This window comes from Rissa tridactyla, chromosome 5 (assembly GCF_028500815.1).
Source record: "Rissa tridactyla isolate bRisTri1 chromosome 5, bRisTri1.patW.cur.20221130, whole genome shotgun sequence".
In the NCBI taxonomy this organism is placed as follows: Eukaryota; Metazoa; Chordata; class Aves; order Charadriiformes; family Laridae; genus Rissa; species Rissa tridactyla.
Window position 1 is genome coordinate 52876872 of NC_071470.1, and position 21016 is coordinate 52897887.

The 21016-nt window shown below is 43.5% G+C and overlaps 1 protein-coding gene across 8 annotated transcripts in view; it reads left to right on the top strand.

Annotated features, from left to right (window-relative positions):
• BMPR1B (bone morphogenetic protein receptor type 1B) overlaps positions 1-15546 on the top strand; it is a 260659-nt gene extending 245113 nt beyond the window's left edge. For 7 of the 8 annotated variants that reach the window (XM_054203330.1, XM_054203331.1, XM_054203332.1 and 4 more), the window contains 5 exons: positions 4601-4793; positions 5227-5524; positions 7847-8022; positions 9402-9532; positions 11875-15546. In XM_054203330.1, the coding sequence (XP_054059305.1) occupies positions 4601-4793; positions 5227-5524; positions 7847-8022; positions 9402-9532; positions 11875-12000 (924 nt within the window). In that variant the 3' untranslated portion in view covers positions 12001-15546. The remainder of the gene's footprint in view (positions 1-4600; positions 4794-5226; positions 5525-7846; positions 8023-9401; positions 9533-11874) is intronic. The other variant, XM_054203329.1, reaches the window with a different exon arrangement.
• The last annotated feature ends 5470 nt before the right edge of the window (positions 15547-21016 follow it).

Genomic DNA, 21016 nt, shown 5'->3' on the forward strand with positions numbered 1-21016 from the left:
GAGTAAGTGCTCAGAGTCCCATTTAAATAAGTGCTGACTTTTTTAAAAATCAAATTTTCTGGCAATTAACATAGCTATTGAGAAAAAAAGCCAAGCTGACAAGTGGGTGCTGTGTCTGATGCTGAGCATGGAAAACCCACGGCAGTTTTTCTCTGTTGAGAAAAACTCCATCATTTAGGTCTAGGCTTTAAGAAAGCTCTGTCATATCTGCCAAAGGGAGGGATCGTGCTTACAATTTAGGAGCATTCCTAATGAGTGCTTCCCAATGATTTAATTGTGAGGAGTTCTTGCTTTTTTTGCTTTGTTTTTTTGCATAACACCTGCCACATCAAGGTCTTGGTCTGTTCTTGGTGCTCTTACCCGTTACAGTGACAGAAATAATATTTAGAAATAGCTATCTAATAATATTAGACAGAAATAATATTAGAAATAAATAATCCAAAATTAAGGAGCTTTGTTTTTCTTCTGTGAGAGGGTGTGTTTCCAGCAGCCCATGGGAGTAGCAGGTGCCCTAGGGCATCTCGTAGCAGTGCACAGAATCATAGAATAGTTCGGGTTGGAAGGGACCTTAAAGATCATCTAGTTCCGACCCCCTGCCATGGGGGGCACCATGGGACACCTCCCACTAGACCAGGCTGCTCAAAGCCCCATCCAGCCTGGCCTTGAACACTTCCAGGGATGGGGCATCCACAACTTCTCTGGGCAACCTGTGCCAGTGCCTCACCACCCTCACAGCAAAGAATTTCTTCCTAAAATATAATCTAAATCTCCCCTCTTTCAGTTTAAAACCATTACCTCTCATCCTATCACTACGCTCCCTGATAAAGAGTCCCTCCCCACCTTTCCTGTAGGCCCCCTTTAGGTACTGGAAGGCCTCTTTAAGGTATCCCTGGGGCCTTCTCTTTTGTGGCTCGATACTTCATCCCAGGATGCCCTTGAGACAAAAAAGCTGGAGCAACACTGGTTGTGACCGCTTGTGCTTTATGCCTTCCCCTGTCCCAGTGAGCTGGTTGAAAATGGGATCTACGGTCTTTCTGGTGTCCCCAGGTCTACTCTTGCGGTGGACAGAAAAACTAACTTCTGCTAATTACCTGCTGTAATGGCTGAGGTGGCATCCCAACTGGTGCGTTGATCAGTAGCTCTCAGAGCTGTGCCGTTGCTCTGTGAAACAGAAACTATCCTGTCTTCTGCCAGTTCTCCTCTGTCAGGCCTGGAGACTTTGCAGCCACTGGACCGAGTGTTCTTCCTGAAGCTGCTGTTTTCCCCTCTCTCTGCCTATGAAAATGCATACCTTTTTTGTCCCAGACTTTCCCTTTAAGTAGTGATTTTCAGTGGAAGAGAAGAAAAATGAGAGCTATAATGAATCTTGCACTTGGTAATAGATGTTTGCTGCATTTCCCAGACAGCTACAACTGCTACAGGCTCACTAGAAATGCACAGATTAATACCTCTGGGCCCATGCCTGAAAAAAGTGTATAGAAAGTGCCTGGCAATAATGCTCTAGACTTTATTGTGGAAGAGTTTGGTTTTAACTGTATTATTTCTTATGCAAAGACTGAAACATCAAAGTTATTATTTCAGGAAGGTAAGCCACAAATTTATTACAAAATGTCACTTTATGCTAAACAGTAATGTTTTCCTTCTGTGCAGAACATTTATTTTAATGGATACAAATACTATACAAATCCAAGCATTAACCCAGATTTTATCGATGCTTTGACATTCAGCAAGCATTCTTTCTCCTGACCTGTTCATACCTCTGACAGAAAAGTTTTCTGCAGGTCAAATGCTGCCAATCAAATTTTAAACCAAGAAAAAAATAGAGTAAGTTGTAAATAAAGGCTTTGAGCCAACAAACTGGGGTGCACAATCAAGTCTGTGCAAGCGAGGAGAACCCCATTGGCCTTGACGGAGCAAGAAGTGCAGGCAAAGCTGTTGCCCCCATGAATCCACGTGCAAAATCCAGGAAGATTAGATGCTGGGGACATTTATTTCAGTGGTCTGTACAAAGAATTTGCTGAATTACAGTTTGGTCTCTACCTTTTCACGTATTTTTTTACTAATTCGTGGTCCAATGAATTTTGGTCTTCAAGGGACTGCATCTCAGCCATAGGTTTGAAGGTCTCAGTTCCAAATATTGAAGTTTAAAAAGGTTGTTTGTCTGAATTTTCATCTGCAGCAGCTGAACAGAATTAGCTGAACATCGGAAAAATAGAACACAGACAGTAGAGATAGTTGATAATTGGATTGATTCCAGTCAGGGATAGGAAACAAAGGGCCATGTAACCTTAGCTGGCTGCTCATAGAGCTCAAGCAACAAAGTATACAGTTTTGAAAAGAAATTAACAAAACCCAACCTCACTCAGTGTAAATAATTCACATGAAGACATCAGTCATCATGCTTATGAAATCAGTTCATCCAACAATTTTCATTAACTGATTTGTTTTAGAAATTGCGATCAGTTTTGGTTCAAGAAAGGGCTAAATTCCTTAAAATAAAATAAATTGTTCGTAGGAAATCGTTTGACCAGTTCTAGCAAGAGGAAACCAGGTTAAGGCCCTTCACATAGTATTCTGCCGCCTGAAAACCCATAACAGAGATGTGTTTTTCATTTTCTTAATGTAATTTAATAAGGAACTTTTCATCATTAAGTATTGTAATTCCATGTACTTTATGATGCCATTACATATATTTGCACAAATTAAGTTATTTGATATAACTGCATTATAGTTCAGGATGCATTTTTAAAATGGGCAAAATAGAAAGCAACAATGCTAGAATGACATTACAAAATGTTACAGCAAAATTCCAATGTAATATAACTATTGTTCAATCACTATATGAGAGTATAAAAGAGAATAAATCAATTTAAAAAATTAAGCCTAATCTCTGTTCTTGGCTTTCACTGATGTTAATAAAAAATAATGGCACTGAAGCCACCATCTTTGAAGTCTAATAGTACATTGCGAGGCTGAAAAAATGGGATTCTGTTTAAATGACAGAAGAAATCTGGAACTTCTGAAATAGCTTTGCAAACATGCCAGTGTATGTTTTTCTTCTTTAAATTGCCTAATATGAAAACCAGTAATTTATTTACAAAATAAATTATGATAGACCTTACCAAATAGGCTTTGAATTCTTCTTTGGACATACATTCATGCGGCAGCGGGGTTGTGGCAGTCCTGCATTACCAAACTGGTAGTTTCCACTGGACCTCCCAGGGGTAACAAAGGAAGCAAATGATTTCAAAATCTACTTTTGTTCATTTCTGTCAGCCAAGATTGCACAAATATTTGGGATTACATAAAATGCATATCATTTCATAGGGATTCAGACAGTGCACACTTGCTGCAATAAACTGCTTGAAATTTGTATATGGGTGGTGGCAAAACCGAGAGACCAAATTTGCACTTGTCCAGATTTTGCCAATTGCTTAGGACAGATGAAAAACTCCTTGCATTGGAGGCCATAAAGTTATTTTCTTTCAAAATCTTGTAAAACCCTACCAAACCAAAAATCGCTAGCTGTGGACTGAACTGGTAATACAGAAGCACAATTATACTAGGGTGAGGCTGAGTCAACCATCAACACCAGCGGGTTGCGTTGCAGCATCTACTTGAGTTTTTCTTTGTAAACTTTTAGAAATATGTGATCTGCAGATATTCTCCAATCCTATGAAAGTATGTTAGTCTCCATTCGTCCAAGATATTTTGTAGTCATAAAAGCTTGTTAAATGTAGAATCTGTCCATCTGCTATATGGGGTCTGCCATCCTTATGAAGGGTATCTCTACGATGCTGCCAAGTACGTTGATCTTCTACAGCAGTTGATCTGCTACAGCTGCGCTTCAGCATCAGTTCACGGTGCAGCCACTGACAAAGCTGGTATAAACACTATAAAGGTCAGATTTAAAGCTGTGCTTCCATATCTTTGGAATAAGATTCTTAATTTTTATTACTATGTAATGATGGTGTTTGTTAAAATTAATGTAGGCACGTGGTTCCTAACACAAAATTTATATTTTGAAGTTACTAGGCATGGGATTTTCAAGGAAGGTGATAGGAAGCTGCTCTCAGTATTTTTGCTAGTTTTGGAGCATGGAAATGCTTTTGGCTCTTGTGAGCCCTAGCCTTAAGTCTCAATGGTGTTGAGACTTCCCATTTTAATTAAAAACGTGTTACCTACCACTTTGGAATTTGGTTTGGGTTGGAGTGGCCAGGAGTGTTTTCTGCCAAAGCTTTTCCAAAAATAACAAAAAAATTTCCACAAAGTGGTGACTTCCCGCAGGAAAATAAAAATTTCAAGGTTAGTAGTCAAACATTTCCTTCACTCAGACCGATTTAGTTTCCTGAGAAACCACGGTGCCTTTCGGGAATGTATGGAAAGGCTTCTTCACAGAGGCAGGAATGGCTCCACTAGTGCTTCATCCTGGCGGAAGCGGGGAGCATCTGTGTTGTGGAGCTTTGCTGACATCCATGTCTCAATGGCTGAGTATTCCCGTTTTTGCTGGCCTTGCTGCACGGGAAGGAGACACAGAGGGAGGTGAATGCAGCAGGTTTCTGCAGAGCAAGTCCTAACTGCCCTTATCTGCTTTTCACAGGTTCAAAGGACCATCGCAAAACAGATTCAGATGGTAAAGCAAATCGGAAAAGGTCGCTATGGAGAAGTCTGGATGGGAAAGTGGCGTGGCGAAAAGGTAGCCGTGAAAGTGTTTTTTACCACGGAGGAGGCCAGCTGGTTCAGAGAAACAGAAATCTACCAGACTGTCCTGATGAGGCATGAAAATATTCTCGGTGAGTGAAATTAAAGAGAATTTTTTGATAGTGCACAGGTCTCTTAAGCTTAATAATTTTGCATTTGCTGCTGTCTGATGCCCTTTCCTATGTACTTTATTACCTGCTGTGGTCTGCAATTGGCCACCCAGCACTTTTCAAAAGAAAGATGTTTCAAGAATTACTGAAACACAGATAAAAGTTAAAAAATAATGGGGTTTGGGGGCTGTTACTCCAAACACCACACGTTTGTTTCTGCCACCTGTACTTCCGTATCAGGGCTTTCTGAACATATGTTAAAGGCTAGAGGCAAGGCATAGTTGTATGGAATTAAGATGAAAGAAATTAAATATGTTATTAAAATAAAACTATTGCAGTGTCTGACAGTCCAGAGCTACAAGCAGTCAAAAAAAGCCTTGAGAAGTATTAATTTGAAAATCTTCTTTTTTCGCAGGATTCATTGCCGCAGACATTAAAGGTACAGGGTCTTGGACCCAGCTGTATCTCATCACTGACTATCATGAGAACGGCTCACTGTATGATTACCTAAAATCTACTACCTTGGACACAAAAGCCATGCTAAAACTGGCTTATTCCTCTGTTAGTGGATTGTGCCACCTGCACACGGAGATCTTCAGTACTCAGGGCAAACCCGCTATTGCCCACCGTGACCTAAAAAGTAAGAACATCCTGGTGAAAAAGAATGGCACCTGCTGTATAGCAGATTTGGGCTTGGCTGTTAAATTTATCAGGTGAGTAGGAGGGAGGAGGGTGAGGGAAAGTTGGTAAACTAGACGCAAACGCTGGTTTAGTTGTTGATTGAGCGATGTGTAAGCATCTGCGGTGTATGTGTATTCTTTGCAGGCTATGCTCATCTGTAGGTGAGGTGGGGCTACCTATGGAGGTGAAGATGTTGCCTAAATACATAATGCAGGTGTATAAGCAGTCACTTGTTAATTGTTGAGCACAGCAGTTGCATTTGCATAAAGATTCAGATTTCATCCCCTTGCCCTCAGTAGCAACCTGAGTATTGCTAGCACATGCCAAAAGGACATAGCACTGACATGTTGAAGTCGTGTTAGTAAACTTGTCACTGAAGCTTTCAGCTTGTCTCATCCCAAGATAATTCACTCACAACTTATATAGGATAATACTAATCATTTGCACAAGTTACTGGTTGGGATTTATTGAAAAGCGTCCCATTTGGGCAGCCTTTTGTTTCATTTCCTACAAATCAAATTGCCGAAGTACAGATTTGATTTTTGAAATGGCTTTTAAATTTGATTTTAAAAAAATGGCTGTGTGTTTAAACAACTTAGAAAGAGCAGACAAGTAGGACTTACGCACTCCTGGGATTCATAAAGGAGTCACCGCTGTCTGACGGCTCTCTTCAAAAGGAGCTCGAGCTCCCAGCACTGGTCCTGGTGGTGGAGACAAGTGGTACGAAGTCTCTGATTTCTCTGTGCACAGAAATGTGGCCGTGGACCGAAGGTTTCAGTTTCAGAGGTCAGCTTTGAAACCCTAAAGTATAAAAGAAAAATTTAAGAATCCTGTACAAATCTTGAACTGAAATTATTCAGAGTTTAAGGAAAGGCAGTTTTTATGTGCTCTTCTCACCATTCGTTTAGCTACCAGGTTTCTTGGTGAGACTTTTCCTTTATGATTGTGACCTTTCTTTAGGAGATGAGAAAGCAGTATTTTTACTTTGAGGAACAGGGGCTTAAAAACAGGCAACTGGGAAATACACCATTTGCTGTAAAAGTTTCAGGGAAGAAATTCACCCTCTGCAGGTATACCTTGCCTGACAAGTACAGAGCAGCACACTGCTTATGTATCAACTGAGAACTACGAACTACCAAGGGATTGCTGTAAAAGAAAGTGAAATATGTATTTGTCACAGTCCAAACGGAATTTACATTACATACTGGGCTTGTTTTCGTACTGAATCTTTCCTTAGACAGCATTTCTCATGCAATGACCAGGAACAGAAAAAAGTACGTGAAAGGGGTGTGCTCTGCTGAAGCTGATGAGTTTAGTAAAGTTCTCTGCATTTCTCATTTAATTCGAAGTATTGCAAGACAGTGCAGGTCACTAGATTTATGTTACATTCTTGAAGGTATAGAGAAATGCCACCAGCATATGTATCATTTAATGACTGTGTAGGTGACTGTTTGTACCTCAGGCTCGGCTTTTTTTTTGTCATTTTCATAACCGTAGGTAAAGAAAATTGCTGTAGGTGAAGAAAATTACAGAAGTTGTATAAATATTCTGTGAGATTTTGTTGTGTCCATCACATTTAAAATGTTTACCTTTTGAAGATGGGGACAGTGAAACAGAACTTCTAAGCAAACCACAATATATGCCATATATTAAACTTTTAAACCCATTAAAACTGATACAGCTGAATTTGAGTTCATAAGAAAAAAAAATAAATCTAGTCACATTATTGATGGGAATTTGCTTCCCGTTAGATATACATTGTCTCTTCTGATCAATGTGTGAGGGATGGCACATTTGGTTAGATTTTTTTACACATTTATGCCTGTGTGTTTATACATCTTGATGTGTAAAGGTTGGGAGAGATCAAACTATAATGCATGCACAAAAAATAGGCTTGTCCTCCTTGCAGATCTTATTTGCTACAACTAAGTGATACTGCCTCAGCTATTTAGTGTCCTCCATTAATTGCTAAAACTAAAGCATTAGGCGGTGGAGTATGTTAAGAAAACTGCATTTAATGAAGATTTGATTGTTATCACCAGCATTAGAGCTCAGGCTAATGCTAATGAAATCTCCCAAATGTTATAGCATCCCTGTCGAGTCTTATCTCCGTCGTGGTTCTGCATTTGAATGCTTAACATAGCCTCAGGCGGGTCAGCCTTTTAAGGAGGGTTGCCTTCCCACTAAGAGGCTTTCCGTGTGAGAATTGTTCCATTAAGATTATGCGTTACTTTTGACCTTGTTTGAGAGTGGATGTGGTGTGAATTTACTACTTCTCCCATCTAAATTGCTTTCTTTTCAAGCCGCTTTATTGCATGTTTGATGCCTTTTTTCCCCCCTTCTTTTTCTTTTAGTGATACAAACGAGGTAGACATACCTCCAAATACCCGTGTAGGAACAAAACGCTATATGCCTCCTGAGGTGCTGGATGAAAGCTTGAATAGAAATCACTTTCAGTCGTACATCATGGCTGATATGTACAGTTTTGGACTCATCCTTTGGGAGATAGCAAGGAGATGTGTTTCAGGAGGTAAAGAGCTGGGAGATCGCTTTTAATTGTGTCAGTGAACCCCTTCATAACCCAAATCTTCCATTACATCCTTTTCCCTGGGTGATTGTTTTTACTGTAATAAACAAATGTGGATAACCCATACAGGTAACTCTCTTAATATCTGTTCTCTTGTTGAAATGTATTTTAAAGCATCAGTCAGTGCTATTTCAACAGCAAAGATTTAGACTGTATTTTAATGGATCGTTTGAAGGCAGAGGGTGCCTGCACTGAAGTAGGAATATGGAATTCATTTGGGGGCCTTTTCCAATGCCAACACATTTTTCTGGACTTTGAGTATTTAGCTATTTTAGTAGAAATAAAATAATGATTTCTTTGTTTTGTTAGAGTGAAATAGAAGGAGGAGGACAAATAATTTGAGGGGTTGCTGTGCTACTATTTAAAATAAATAATCTATTTACAAAGACAAGTAGAAAAAACCCAGAGGGAAACGGCACTTATTACATCATTGTCATACCAGTGATTTTCCTTCTGGTATCAGGCATTCAAGCGTGAGGACAGCAAAGATAAAGCAATGCAGCCAGCTGCAGACTCAGGGTGCAGATCCATCCTTGTACGTGTAGGCTATGTCTGCTTTCTGCATGTAGAGCTCAGTGTAGTACAAAAATGATGGGTGTTATTACCTCTATTTTGCCACTGAGGAAACTTAAATGCAGAGAAATGACTTGGCAGCAGTTACGTGCCAGATTGGTGGCAAGTAAGAGTAGAGCATGTCTCTCTTGGGTCTGCGCTACCTTCACCAGACTTTATAGGTCTTTAAAGCCTGAAGTAGCGTGCTGAATGCTCGCTCCGTATCTACCCTAGAGGAGCTGAATTTCATTGATGAGCACCGTGATCCCTGTGTTTACAAACTGTTTAAAGTGTATTGCAGTGATGGTAAAATCTGTAATGTTGTTGTCATTGTTGCTGTGCACAAACAAAGGTACCTTGCCATGTTCTGAAAAGGCACAGAAATGCCCTTCAATATATACCAGGTCCACTGATAAGAAGGAGACCTAATTCAAGGTTAATTCTCTACCAAATTACTCTGATACGGGCCCTATGCTACTAGTCCTGTCTGTGATAACTTACTGGAGATTGCTGGACTGGACAACAGTGGTAGAAACTGTCTCATATGGCAAGTAACTGTGCTTTCGGATTAAGATACTTGGCCCGTCTTTACCCGGCAGTGGTTACGTCGGAACTTGACTGTGGAATAAACTTCTAGGGCAGGGAAGTCCTTTTAAGGAGAAGTGCATCCAGTTGTCAAACAGTATGGTCAATCTGTTATAAAATGAGAGGGGAAGAGGGTAGTGGAAGGTGTCTTTTGCAAGTGATGGGCAACTAATTGCTTCTTTCAGGAATAGTTGAGGAATACCAGCTTCCATACCACGACCTTGTGCCCAGCGACCCCTCGTACGAGGACATGCGGGAGATTGTGTGCATCAAGAGGCTACGCCCTTCGTTTCCCAACAGATGGAGCAGTGATGAGGTATCGTCCCTCTTAAAATGCAGCCTGTGTTTTTAATCAGAGCGAGTGAGTTTTTAATCAGAGCAAGGTTGACCCAATTCTGCATCATTTTTAGTGAGGAGGAGCTTTACCACTGGTGCTAGCACCAGTCACGGTGTAACAGAGCTCAGGAAAGAGCATGACTTCCTCGGATATCCCCACAGAAGGTGTTCAGAGCCCCAGCGCCTACAATATTTGCAGCAGGTTCCTCGTGTGCTGTCTACCAGATCCCACAGCAATAGCAGGCTGCTCAGACCTTCTTAGTCTCTCTGTTTTCCTCTTGCACTCATTTTGCTTTCTGCTCCTGGCATTAATAGCATTAAATCAGTGGCTAGCCAAAAATTTTGAAAGAGAAATTATTTTGTAGTGTTTAGTGCGGTGGCAGCATACTTGGTGTACTGGGAGCTACTTCAGTGTGTACTGATGTGTGGGCTGTAATTCCTACCTTTTTCCTTTTTTTTTTTTAAAGAAGGAAGTATCTCCTCTCTCTTTGAAATGAAATGAGCATACAGCTTTTTTGTGATCACAGGTGTGCAGGCTTGGAAGCATGATTTTACCATGATTTTTAGGCTAACATGACCACAAGATAGGAAGTTTCACTCTGAAGGTATTGATATGCAGTAGTACTGACCAGAGCGGCTGGTCTGCACTGAGGAGCACCAATGCTTTACCCCTTTACATCTTACAAAAAACAGTGCTCTTGTACCTCTCCGCCTTTTAGCAAAGAGGGCCACAGATGTGGCCTTTCGGAGGAGATGCAGGATCCAGAAAATACTTTCCAGAATAAAACAAGGAGGTAGGAGGGTCTGAACTCTCCCTGCTGGGAATCTGTAACGAAGCAAAGTTGTGCTTATGGGATCAGAGACAAACAGCTGAGGTACCGCAGGCAAACCTACCAACTGCTCTGGAGATGCTGTGGAGGAGGGATCATTAATCATGTTAATTGGTACAGTTTAATGCTGTAAAGTTTTTTACAGTCGCAGAAGACAGCTGCCATTTGGGAATAGCAGTGTGTAGATGAATATTCTGCAGGTATATGAAAGATTTAGATGGCATGAGATGTGAGCAATTTGGGAATGTGAGGGAAAAAATAAAACAATCTTCCTGGGAGGCTCGAGCACTTGTGCAACAGCCAGTGTGGGAAGATCTAACCGAGACTCACCTGCCTCATCCTCTCCCTCCCCAAATCCCTCTGAGCCTTCAGACTGGGAGTCGAAACACTGGAGGAAGCGCTGTTAGTATTGATCCCGGGAAGGGCTTTTGTGTGGTGGCACACCATGTGTGTTTGGTGTGCTACCACACGTGTTGAGGCTTGGGGAGGCTCGTTGAAATAACTGGTTTTGATTAATTGGTTAGCTTCATAGGTAATCACACATCAGGCACTCTAGCGATGAGAGGCAAACTTGTTAGCACATAAAACCTTGTGCATCACCAAAATGTGTTTGTAAAATTCCACATTAATCTGAAATGTATTAGGCTGGTCTGGGCACTGCTGGTGGTTTTTATGCTTGATGCCTTTCAGGGTCTGCACTGCTTCTGGGCCAGGAGCCTCAGGAAAACGGAGAGAGCAAGTTGGATGAGATGGAGAACTTCTCTTTTCCTACTGTAGCAAGCAAACCTTCAGGCAGCGTAAATCCATAGGCTGGCAGGGTCATCGCCCGGCTGTGGTGGCTTACGTGGTGCTTTATGTTTGGAAGGTGGTGGTAGATGCAGAGCAGGGATGTATGCTCCTTTTCCAGGATGGCAAAGGCAATCTGGATGATTGCTGCCATCTGGAGATGCTGACAGCAAGAGAGTTGTTGCTGGGAGCCAGAGGAGGGTCTGTCTATGTTTCGGCAGCGAGCAGAGGATGGAGCGGGACTGGCCAGAGCCAAGCCGGGTGCTCGCAGGGGGCGAGCTGGACGGGAGCCGGGGGTGCGTGCTAACCCTGGGCTGCAGTCCCGGGGGCCGGTCGCTGGCTGAGGGAAATGGATTCCACTGACTTTGTACGGCAAAGGGCGCTCTGTACAGAGCCACGCTTGCGCAGCGGGTCAGGCTGCCCAGGTTTGGGGAAGAGGAAATAAGAAAAGTGCTTTTGTGGAGCGCACGGCCAAGTCTAGACTGTAACTTGTCATAAATTATAAGAGTAATTGCCATGTTTGTTGAACTCTCCTTAATATACAGAAAAAAAAAGCTCTTGAAAAGCAATACCAGCCAGCATATTGCTTTTTTTTTGGCTGCCCTTAGAAAAGACCTTTTCCCTTCAGTTTTTCGGCATTACCACCAGCTGCAGTCTCCTCTTCCACTGACCCAGGTGGGACTTTCTTTCCCATTTCTCTCCGCAGTGCCTACGGCAGATGGGGAAGCTGATGATGGAGTGCTGGGCTCACAATCCTGCCTCCCGGCTCACAGCCCTGCGGGTCAAGAAAACACTTGCCAAAATGTCAGAATCGCAGGACATTAAACTCTGACTCAGCCAGAGGCAGCTCTCCTGAAGGCCCATGGAAATAGACTTTCTCGTGCAGGCAGAAGTCCTGAAGAGGTATCGAAAGTCTTTGCTATTAAGTATCTTGAAAACAGTCATGCTTAAGAGCAGCTGTAAGTTTGTTTGACAGCTTTTGAGGAGACTATCCTTTGCAAAAATCAGCTGAATTTTGACATAGAAGATTGGAAGAGGCTTGTCTGCCCTTGTTTACACGGGAAAATACAGTTTTAGTAACTGGTTTAAGATTATGCATGTTGCTTTCCATGAAAGCCACTTATTATTTTATTATTATTATTGTAATTATTATTATTTTGATTGTTTAAAAAGATACTGCTTTAAATTTTATGAAAATAAAACTTTTTGGTTAGAAGTAAAAAAGATGTATATTGTTACATTAAAAAAAAATATGGAGGAAACTGTGCTGAAAATGAAAGCAAAGCGACTTTTTCATTTATAAAGAGACTATTGCACTCCGGCATTTAAAAAATACGGAGAGTGGGTCTGTGCAGCTCAGAGGAGCTCTAATGGAAACCATCTTATAAGCCGCCTACCTGCGGAGATGACTTTCCATGGCCCCGTGTGTGTGAGTGGAGCCCAATTACATCCCTGCCATCATTAGCATGGGTGGCCGGGTTCCTGTGGGTGGCCTGTCCCAGTGGAGGTCATGCGTCATTTGAGATAATCGTGAGCCATATGAATATGGTTCGGTGTGACTTGGAGAAGCTCTTCATGTTTCCAGGAAATCTGATGGGTATGGTACCAGGATGATAAACAAGTGCCCCTTTTCTTGGCTTTTTTTTCTTCTCTTTCTTTCCGCCCACTGCAAAATAAAGTATTATGTGTGTGAGTGAAGACAAAGTACACGTTTGGATCTGCTGGTGAGCGCAAAACTGCTCTGACCTACATACACAACCACTGGGTAAGAGGAAGTTCCTTGTAAGAAAAAATTACTCTTTCATCTGTGTAAAAGGGAGTTATCCATCTACAACCACAGTTGAAAAAAAAATATAATCTTTGTTCCCTTTCTTAAGGGAAAGTTAAAGACCTCAAAAATTCCTGTTTTTGGGGTGGCAGTGATTTTTCTTTAAGGAGACGCGATGCCTCATGGCTGCAGTAGGAAGCTGAGAGGGGAGAAGCATGGGACCTGGGTGGGCGATGAGAACCGGGCACCGCGTGGTAGTGACAGGCTCTGCCACCACAGTGGGGCTGCAAAGCATCGTGATTTCCAGCAAGAGGAACTTTTAGAGGAAAAGAGCCACGGGAAACTTACTTACTGTCTTTCCCCATTCCTCCCTCCTGGGGCTGCAGCAGTTGCCGCAATGTTAAAACTACAGAAGGGGAAATGAGAGGTAAAATATTCCCCGTGAAGTATTTTCTTTGGAAAGGTCTCTGTTCTTTGTCAGGTTATCAAAGCTGAGCTGTATGGGAGTTACCGTTTTACCCTTCTTTACCCTTCTTTTATTTTATTTTTTGAAATTTTTTTGCCTGCCTATGTCCTGTTTCACTTAGATAGCGTTCAGTTTAATTTTGAAATAAGTCCTTACAAGTGCGCTTTGATTATGCTAAGCCTATTTCAGAACTGAAATAATTGCCACGCTGGATTTAGCCTCAGCATTTCTGTAATGCTTCTTTTTTCCGTTTTTTGGATAAAACTGATTTATTTGTGGTAGGTAGGTATATAATTGGGGTTTAGCTTCACAGCTCCCTGAAGGTTATTTCTAGTTGCAAAAATTACCATTTTATACTTTCAAGCTAACAGAGAAAAATGTGCAGGTTCAAGAGAACCAGCAAGACTTACATGATTATAGGTGTTAAAAAGTTTAATCAGAGGATTTCCGTTAATTAGAGTGTTTATTCCGCAGTGCACTTTCCCTGCCTGTACCCAAAAATAACTGAGCAGTACAAAAAGAAATCTCTGGGGGTTAACAGTACTCTGAACCCTGGCCTCAAGAGGGATGATGCTGGCTTCCCCTGTCCTTAATAAACAGCGCGCTTGCCTGGCTGGGAGCGGAATTGGCTCCTCTGCTTGGCCACCTTGGCTGGAAGATTTGTGGCCCAAAATGAGTAGAACAGCCCAGCCTCTCTTCGTCTTTTTGTCTTGGTGGATGGAGCCATGGGGTTTCTACTCACACTCTGTTCGCCTTCATGCCCTTTCATAAGAACCCGCGCAGCCCCGAGGAACTGGGGTTTCTCGTCTCCGACGAAGCGGATGGGGATGGGACCTTTGGCTTTGGACAGTGGTCAAGGGTGGGCTCAGTCAGTCCCACCTCCGAGCCCGCTCCCTGTGGGTCCTGGGTAAGCAGTCCCGCAGCAGGGATGCCTCTTCCCTGCTGTGTTTAGGTGTCTTTTCACATCTGCTTTCCTCAAATAGGTTTGTTTTTTTAAAAAATATTATCATGGCTCTCCCCAGAAATGTTTCAGAGGGTAATTGCCAGCTGGCGATGCCCCCGACACCTGCTGACAGTGTGTTGCGAGAGAAAGGGACGGTTGCTGGTTTTCTGAGCAAGTCTTACTTTTTTTGGTCCAAAAGAAAGGGATCTAAGATACTGGTTGATAGGTAATATAAGGTGTAATAGTTAAATGTTCGGGTTTATGTGTTTTTATATATATATAAAAATATATATATATATTCAGTTAGGAGTCTGGAATAACTCCAGTATGTGGATTAAGAGTAAACTATTACGGATGATAAAGCACTAAATAAAACATAATATTTATTTATGAAAATACATAAATGACAAATCACTGCAACGGTGCTACATAGGAAAATAAATATATATATATATGTGTATATGAGGAGACACACCTCTGAGAAAGCAAAGGGTCTGCAGTTGTGCAACTAGTGCCTGCCCATTTTCTTCCAGCACTTGGAAGGCCAGATTTTGCCCTCAAATCTCCTACCCGCTGTAATTGATGCTATTGTAAAGGGATAGTAATAAGGCCAGAGAACAGCCTGAGGCAATCTGGGAAGTCGTTTGTTCTAGCACTGTGACATTCGAGTTACCACCTGCATGGTTGACTTTATGCAGCACTCAACATTTAATTATTATGGTTTCAGCATGTACAGTGACATTTATTTTGCCAGGTGTGGCCTTTTAATGTCACTTCCAGATTTTGGTAGCTGCACAGTGCACCGTTGATTAGGGCATGGAAGTCAGTGGCGGAGATAATCGTGGCTTCAGTGCCCGCAGGTCTGCAAATCCAGTTTTCAAATGCAAATCAATGAAGGAAGTTTAGTTTAGTGACTTATTGGCATAGATGAAATGGCATAGGTAAGTGGGAGAAAATGGAAAAAAAGCCACACCCAAAAAGGAAAAGAGATGCCATCTATCAACTGCTGTCCTTTCTTTAGCACAAAGATATTTCTGTTAAAGAAAAGGTTGACGATGTAAAGACTAAGAAACGAATTTGTGTTCTTTTTTGAGAACCAGTGCCTTATTAAACCTGTAAATACTGTAATTAGAAAACCTGGGGAACAAACTGTTAACGTTGTATTTGTTCAAATTGTATATGGTTGTTTTAACATTCCCCTAAATAAAATTGTTTCCATCTCCCCATGAAAGAGATTGCTTTTACTTCTGTTTACTTTTCGTGTGCTTGAAAAGCACTATCTTTGGGTTTCATTTCACTGGCTAGATTATTTTGACCATGCCTCATTTTATTTATTTATTTTTAATAAGATTTTTCCTCTGAGCAAACAAGCAAACAGTAAGATGTTGCATATGTTCCCATTGGCATAAGAAAGCATCACCCCTTTCACAACTCAGTGAAGAGAGAAATAGTAATTAAAATGGTGTTATCACTAATAGAGCAGTCACCCGCATTTTGTGGCTGATTATGTAAATCTATACATAATATTTTTGTGAGGCCCCCCCTCCTTCCCTTTCTTTCCCCCACATATTTATGAATTGCAGCTACTGGTTTTAATGGCACAGGAGGTAATCTGCACAGACGGAAGATAAATTTTCCAGCCCCGTGCTTCAGCAAAAAAAAAAGTTGCAGCCTACATACACCGCATCAGCTGAAACGTGGCATCGCTTAGTGCTGAGGGACATCAGCGCGTATGTATCTCTACGTACATAGAGATATTTGTATGTGTTTGTATTTACGGCCTGAGCTGTCTTCTCGTTCTGCAGTGCTGTGTTTCAGCATGCAGCATTCAGCTCGGCATTTCCTAACGTGTAATTACCTTGCCAGTTATTTTCAGAGAAGCGTGTAAACAGCATTTTTCCCTTGAACCGCGTCTTGCCGATGACTAACACAGACTCTGCAGCCCTCCTGCTTTGCCCCAGGCCACCCGTGATTAGCGGTGGAGCGTTTGGTTATTCTCCAGCAACGTTTCCACAGTCCCTTGGCCAGGCTACGTCTAGGCGAGGGAGCCCTGTGCTTGCTGCATGTTGTCCGTGGCTTGTCGTGGTATCCCATAGTTTTGGGGCTGTTTCTGCTCCCCTTGGCGCACACTGCTGAAGGTGATCTGATGCTCCAGCGCAGCACATCTGGGCTGCACCTTCTCCAGCATGCTGCTCAGATAGGTGTTTCTGCAGCTGCCCTCTGTTCCTCCCATCCTGATTGCTTGCTTTTCCCCCTAACTTTCTAGGTATGGCTTTTTGGGGCAGTCCTAGGCTCTGTTCTCATTTTCTTTCCTCTCCACCTTGCTAGGTGCATGGCTATTATTTAGCCTTGGGCTTGGCTACCCATATCTTCTGCAGCTGCAGGCGGCGTTGGGACTGTTTTGCTTCCATTCGAGGTTGGGAGAGTCATGCTACCTTCCCCTGCCAAAATCGGAGCTCTGCTTCCTCGTGAAACACACCGAACCGTGCCTTTCACTGCCTAGGAAGGAGAGTTCCAGTCCCACCTTCAAATGCAGCAACACCGGAGCAGCCACTTCCAGGAGTCTCAGGAGGAACAGCTAGAGGTGAGGTACCTGAAGGAAAAGTCCCTGAAGATAAGGAGGGAGCTGCTGGGCCAATGCCGAGAGCGCAGGCTATGGCAGACCCAGCCCACAGGGGTGTCAGAAACCAGAGGAAACTTGAGTCTGGCAATACATGTAGACAGGGTGGGAACGGTGGGATAGACAGAAAAGAGCTTGTCTCCTGTGAGAGCTAAGTATGCAAAAGGAAGGGCAGACAGACACCAGGAAATCTAAAGCAGTGACTGTGTGTGGGCATCTTAATTTTGCAGAAACCAGCCCTCCCTGCAGCTCAGCTCTTTTTGGCTGTGGGACCACATGGTGGCCAAAGTTACCGTTGAAGAATTTATGCCTTGTACCCCTTGGGATACAGATCCTCCCTTTACGTCACAGCTCCAAGTCCTCTTCATATATAATCTACCTCTTCCTATTACAGAGAAGATAATCATAAAATAATAATAAAAAAGTAGTTCTCCCCCCGTGTTGCCAAAGGTCCAGTGGCTTTTGGATGGAGTAAGCCTGTCACTGGCGCTCGGCTGCAGCTCTTTGCCCTGCTCGATGTACTTGAGCAATGCCCAGTATTTCGTCCGGACTCAGGACGTCGGGTTGTGGCTCAGTAACCTGCGAGTCCCCAGCTCCGTCCCCAGTAGCCACAAGGGACAGCCATGTGAGCTGGTACTGCGGGGCTGCCCATGCCCGCCCTCCTGAGAAGAATTCCTGCCTGTTAAGTGCAACTAAATTACAGGAGCCAGGGGGCTGAGATTGCCCACATCCCAGTTTTAGCAGTGAAGCCAGGGAAATGGAGGAGCCTTGTGTTAGTAGTACACTTCATTGAGGAGCAGCGGTGTCCTGGGCTCAGGGAGAACAGTCTGAGCAGTTGTCTTCTGCCCGTATAACTCATGAGAAATTGCACTGGGAGGAAAATAAAATAAAGCTACCTTGCGCCCTGGGAAAAGCTTGCAGTAATCCAGGCATACAGGGGATGGGTTTTTAAAGGTCTGCCCTTTTCTAGCTGACTGCAGGGTCTCGCAAACCTGGTGAATGCACTTGTGACATTCTTGGATTTTGGGCTCTCTGCTGTTTGGCTTCGTACGCTACTGGAGTGCTTCAGCTTTGACTTAACCTTGACTTGCCCCTTGCAAGGAGAGCCGCTGAGCGAGCATGTCGCCTTGCCACGCTGGCAGGCTGCGGGTCTGGCGTATGAGGTGGCAAGGGATGAGTCTTCCTTGGCATAGCACAGCAGGATGGGATGGGATGGGATGGGAGTTGGTGCTGCCCCCAGCAGCACATAGGCCTCTGTATCACCTCCATCACAGGCGGGATGGAGTGGCTGACCCGCTGACGAGGGGCTGGCTGTAAGAGATGACTCTTTTCTCACCGCCACCCGACCCCTCAGCTGGGAGAAGCAGCTGCACGGCAGCGCTGGGGAGCGGCACCCCCAAAAATGTAACACTGAGCACAACGGGGCTAATAAGGCCGGTGACAACCAACCACCATCTCTGACAGTGGGGAGCGGGTGCAAGAAGGTGACCTGCAGTGTATCCCCCTGGCTAAGACACAAGCAGGTATTGCTGGACAAAATCACCTTGCCAGTGGAGTTTAGTTTGCCTCCCAGGCATCTGTGACAAGCCCAGTGGGCTGCTCCCCTCTCCGACAAAAAGACTGGATGCAGGGAGGGGAGCTGAGCTCGGCAGCTGAGGATGCGTTTCCTTGCTTGTTGCTTTTCTCCACCTTTGACTGCAGCCACGAAACACAATCCCCCGGAAAACCGTCTGGGGCGAATCCTGCTGGGGTAAAAACCCCTCGGGGAGGCACGAGCATTTACGAAGTGCAACGAAACAGCCTGCATGGGCATGTGGACATCAGGGATGGTATCTTATGAGGGAGAGTGCATCACAAGGAGCTTTTACGAACAGAAACATTTCTTTTGAGCCCATTTTTTTTTTTTCCAAAAGAAACTAAATAAAAGGCTCCTCTTTCCTTTCAGGCTTCCAGGAACTAAACAATTGAACACAAGGTAGTGGTGTATTTTATTTTTTTCCAGTTGCTTATAAATATAATTTATTACCTGTTTAAAAATTCTTTCTTACACTTTGTACATGTCAGGCTGACAGAATAAATGCAGGCATTTACAAACAGAGGGAAGGAGAAAAAGGGAGGGGGGTAAGAGGCACACTCAGAACTAGTAAACCACACCTCCACTGTACAGCAATACAAATAATGCAATGGCTAGCACTTCTCTGGTAGTAAGTCAGTCTTTAGAAAAGGAATTGCATAGAAGATACAGCAACAGGGAAATCAAAACCAAAATAGTTCTACAGATCTGAAGAGCAAAGAAAACAAATCCCGCGAACCCTGGTAGAGCTGAGACATGGGAAGAGGAGGGAGACGCGATACAGCCTCTCGGCCCGGGTCACGCAGACGTTTCATTTCCTGTGGGCCCTCCTTCTTTGCTTTGGAAAGGTACCAAAGGGACCATCTTAAACTTTTTTTTTTTTTTTTTGAACTCTTCAATGTTAACAGACAGAACATGTGTCAGCAAAAAAGTCTACCACACAGGTGTGCCAAAACGGTAGTGCCAGGTAATGCCATAACTTGTCTGCCTCAAAGCAGGTTATTGGCTCGTGGCTGGGGGTGTTTTTGCAAGGTGCCGTGCGAGATCTATGGGAGAAGAGCATTTTTGCTTCTCCTTCTTCCTAATTTTGTTTACTTTCCAGACTGATTTTGCCTTTTTATTCGCATTGTTTAAGCTCCCAAATGTACTGGCAAGCCATAGCAAGAGCCAGCTGGCAGCAGCCAGAGCAGCTCTCAGGGCCACGCAAGCTTTTGTCATCTAGAGGCTATTGTCCCACCAGCTGCAAGCCGGCAGCTGGAGACCAGAGTGCCAGCGCTCGGAGAGCCACCTCACCGCTGCGGGAGGCCCTGTCTGATTACATCCCGCTTCCTCACAGGCATCCAGCAGCTACTCACGTGCCATGGCACGGGATGCTTCTGGAGAAAAGGGCAGGCCCAGGGTATAGCACACACAGCAATTAATTTCTTTGTAAGCAGTCGAGGAGACCGACCCACCATCACAGAAAATGGGAAATACCTAGTCAGTGTAGAAGGTTGTGGGAACTCTGGATTATCATTGCTTTTTTGTACAGGCAGAGCTTATCAAAGGACTTTCAGATAAAGTGATCTGCGGATTTTAGGGAGCAGGTGCCAAGCTTAAAGGACAAGTAAGTAAACAAACTAAAAACTCCTACTTCAAGCGAGGAGCTTGACCTACCAAACTCGAGGGCTCATTTCTGTAGCTTTGGTTCAAGTCCAGCTCAAGTGTCTTGACGGTTTTTACTCTGTTGGCACTCGATGTCCTGCCTATTTGACCTTGCAGTGATGATACAGCACTGAATGTTGACCTTCACCTTCCCAAGCAAACAGTCATAAGAGGATGCCCACAACTAAGACCACAGCTAAAAGCCTCCAGCAGTGGCAGCCTTTATTTTCCCCTCTCTGTCTGTATGTGTATATACACACACACATATATACACTTTGCATTTCTGTTAAATTCCCATTTTAAAGGATGTCCGAGATACATTCTTCAGCATTTAAAAACCTGCAGCGCAGCTCATTTTATGAACTCAAGGTTTCACACAGAAGCTAGGAATGGACTGTGGTGGTGACCCCAAAGTCAATACCTCATTGGAGTCCTTGTGGCAGAAGGGCCAAAGGTTTGGTTTTCATTCATAAACCACTCGCATCTTTGCACCGGCTGATATTAAGCAAGCCAGCCTGCAAATAATTAGCTACTTCGTGGCCAGACAAGAGCCAGAGTAATACCTGAAAAGACTTCTGAACGCTCAGTAAAATAGTCTACAAAGTGCCCTGGACGTGAGATTAAAAAAACCCAACCTCAACAGTATTGTCTTGTTTAAAATTAACCTCAGAGCTGCGGTAACTACTTGTCTAGAGCATACAATGATCTAAGGGCTCCCTCCCCCTCCCTTCCCCATATCCCCCACCCCTCAAAACAAGAAGAAAAGGAGAACCGAAAAGAAACTATTGCAAGTAGCAATACAAGACATTAGGACACTGTCCACAATGACGGGCT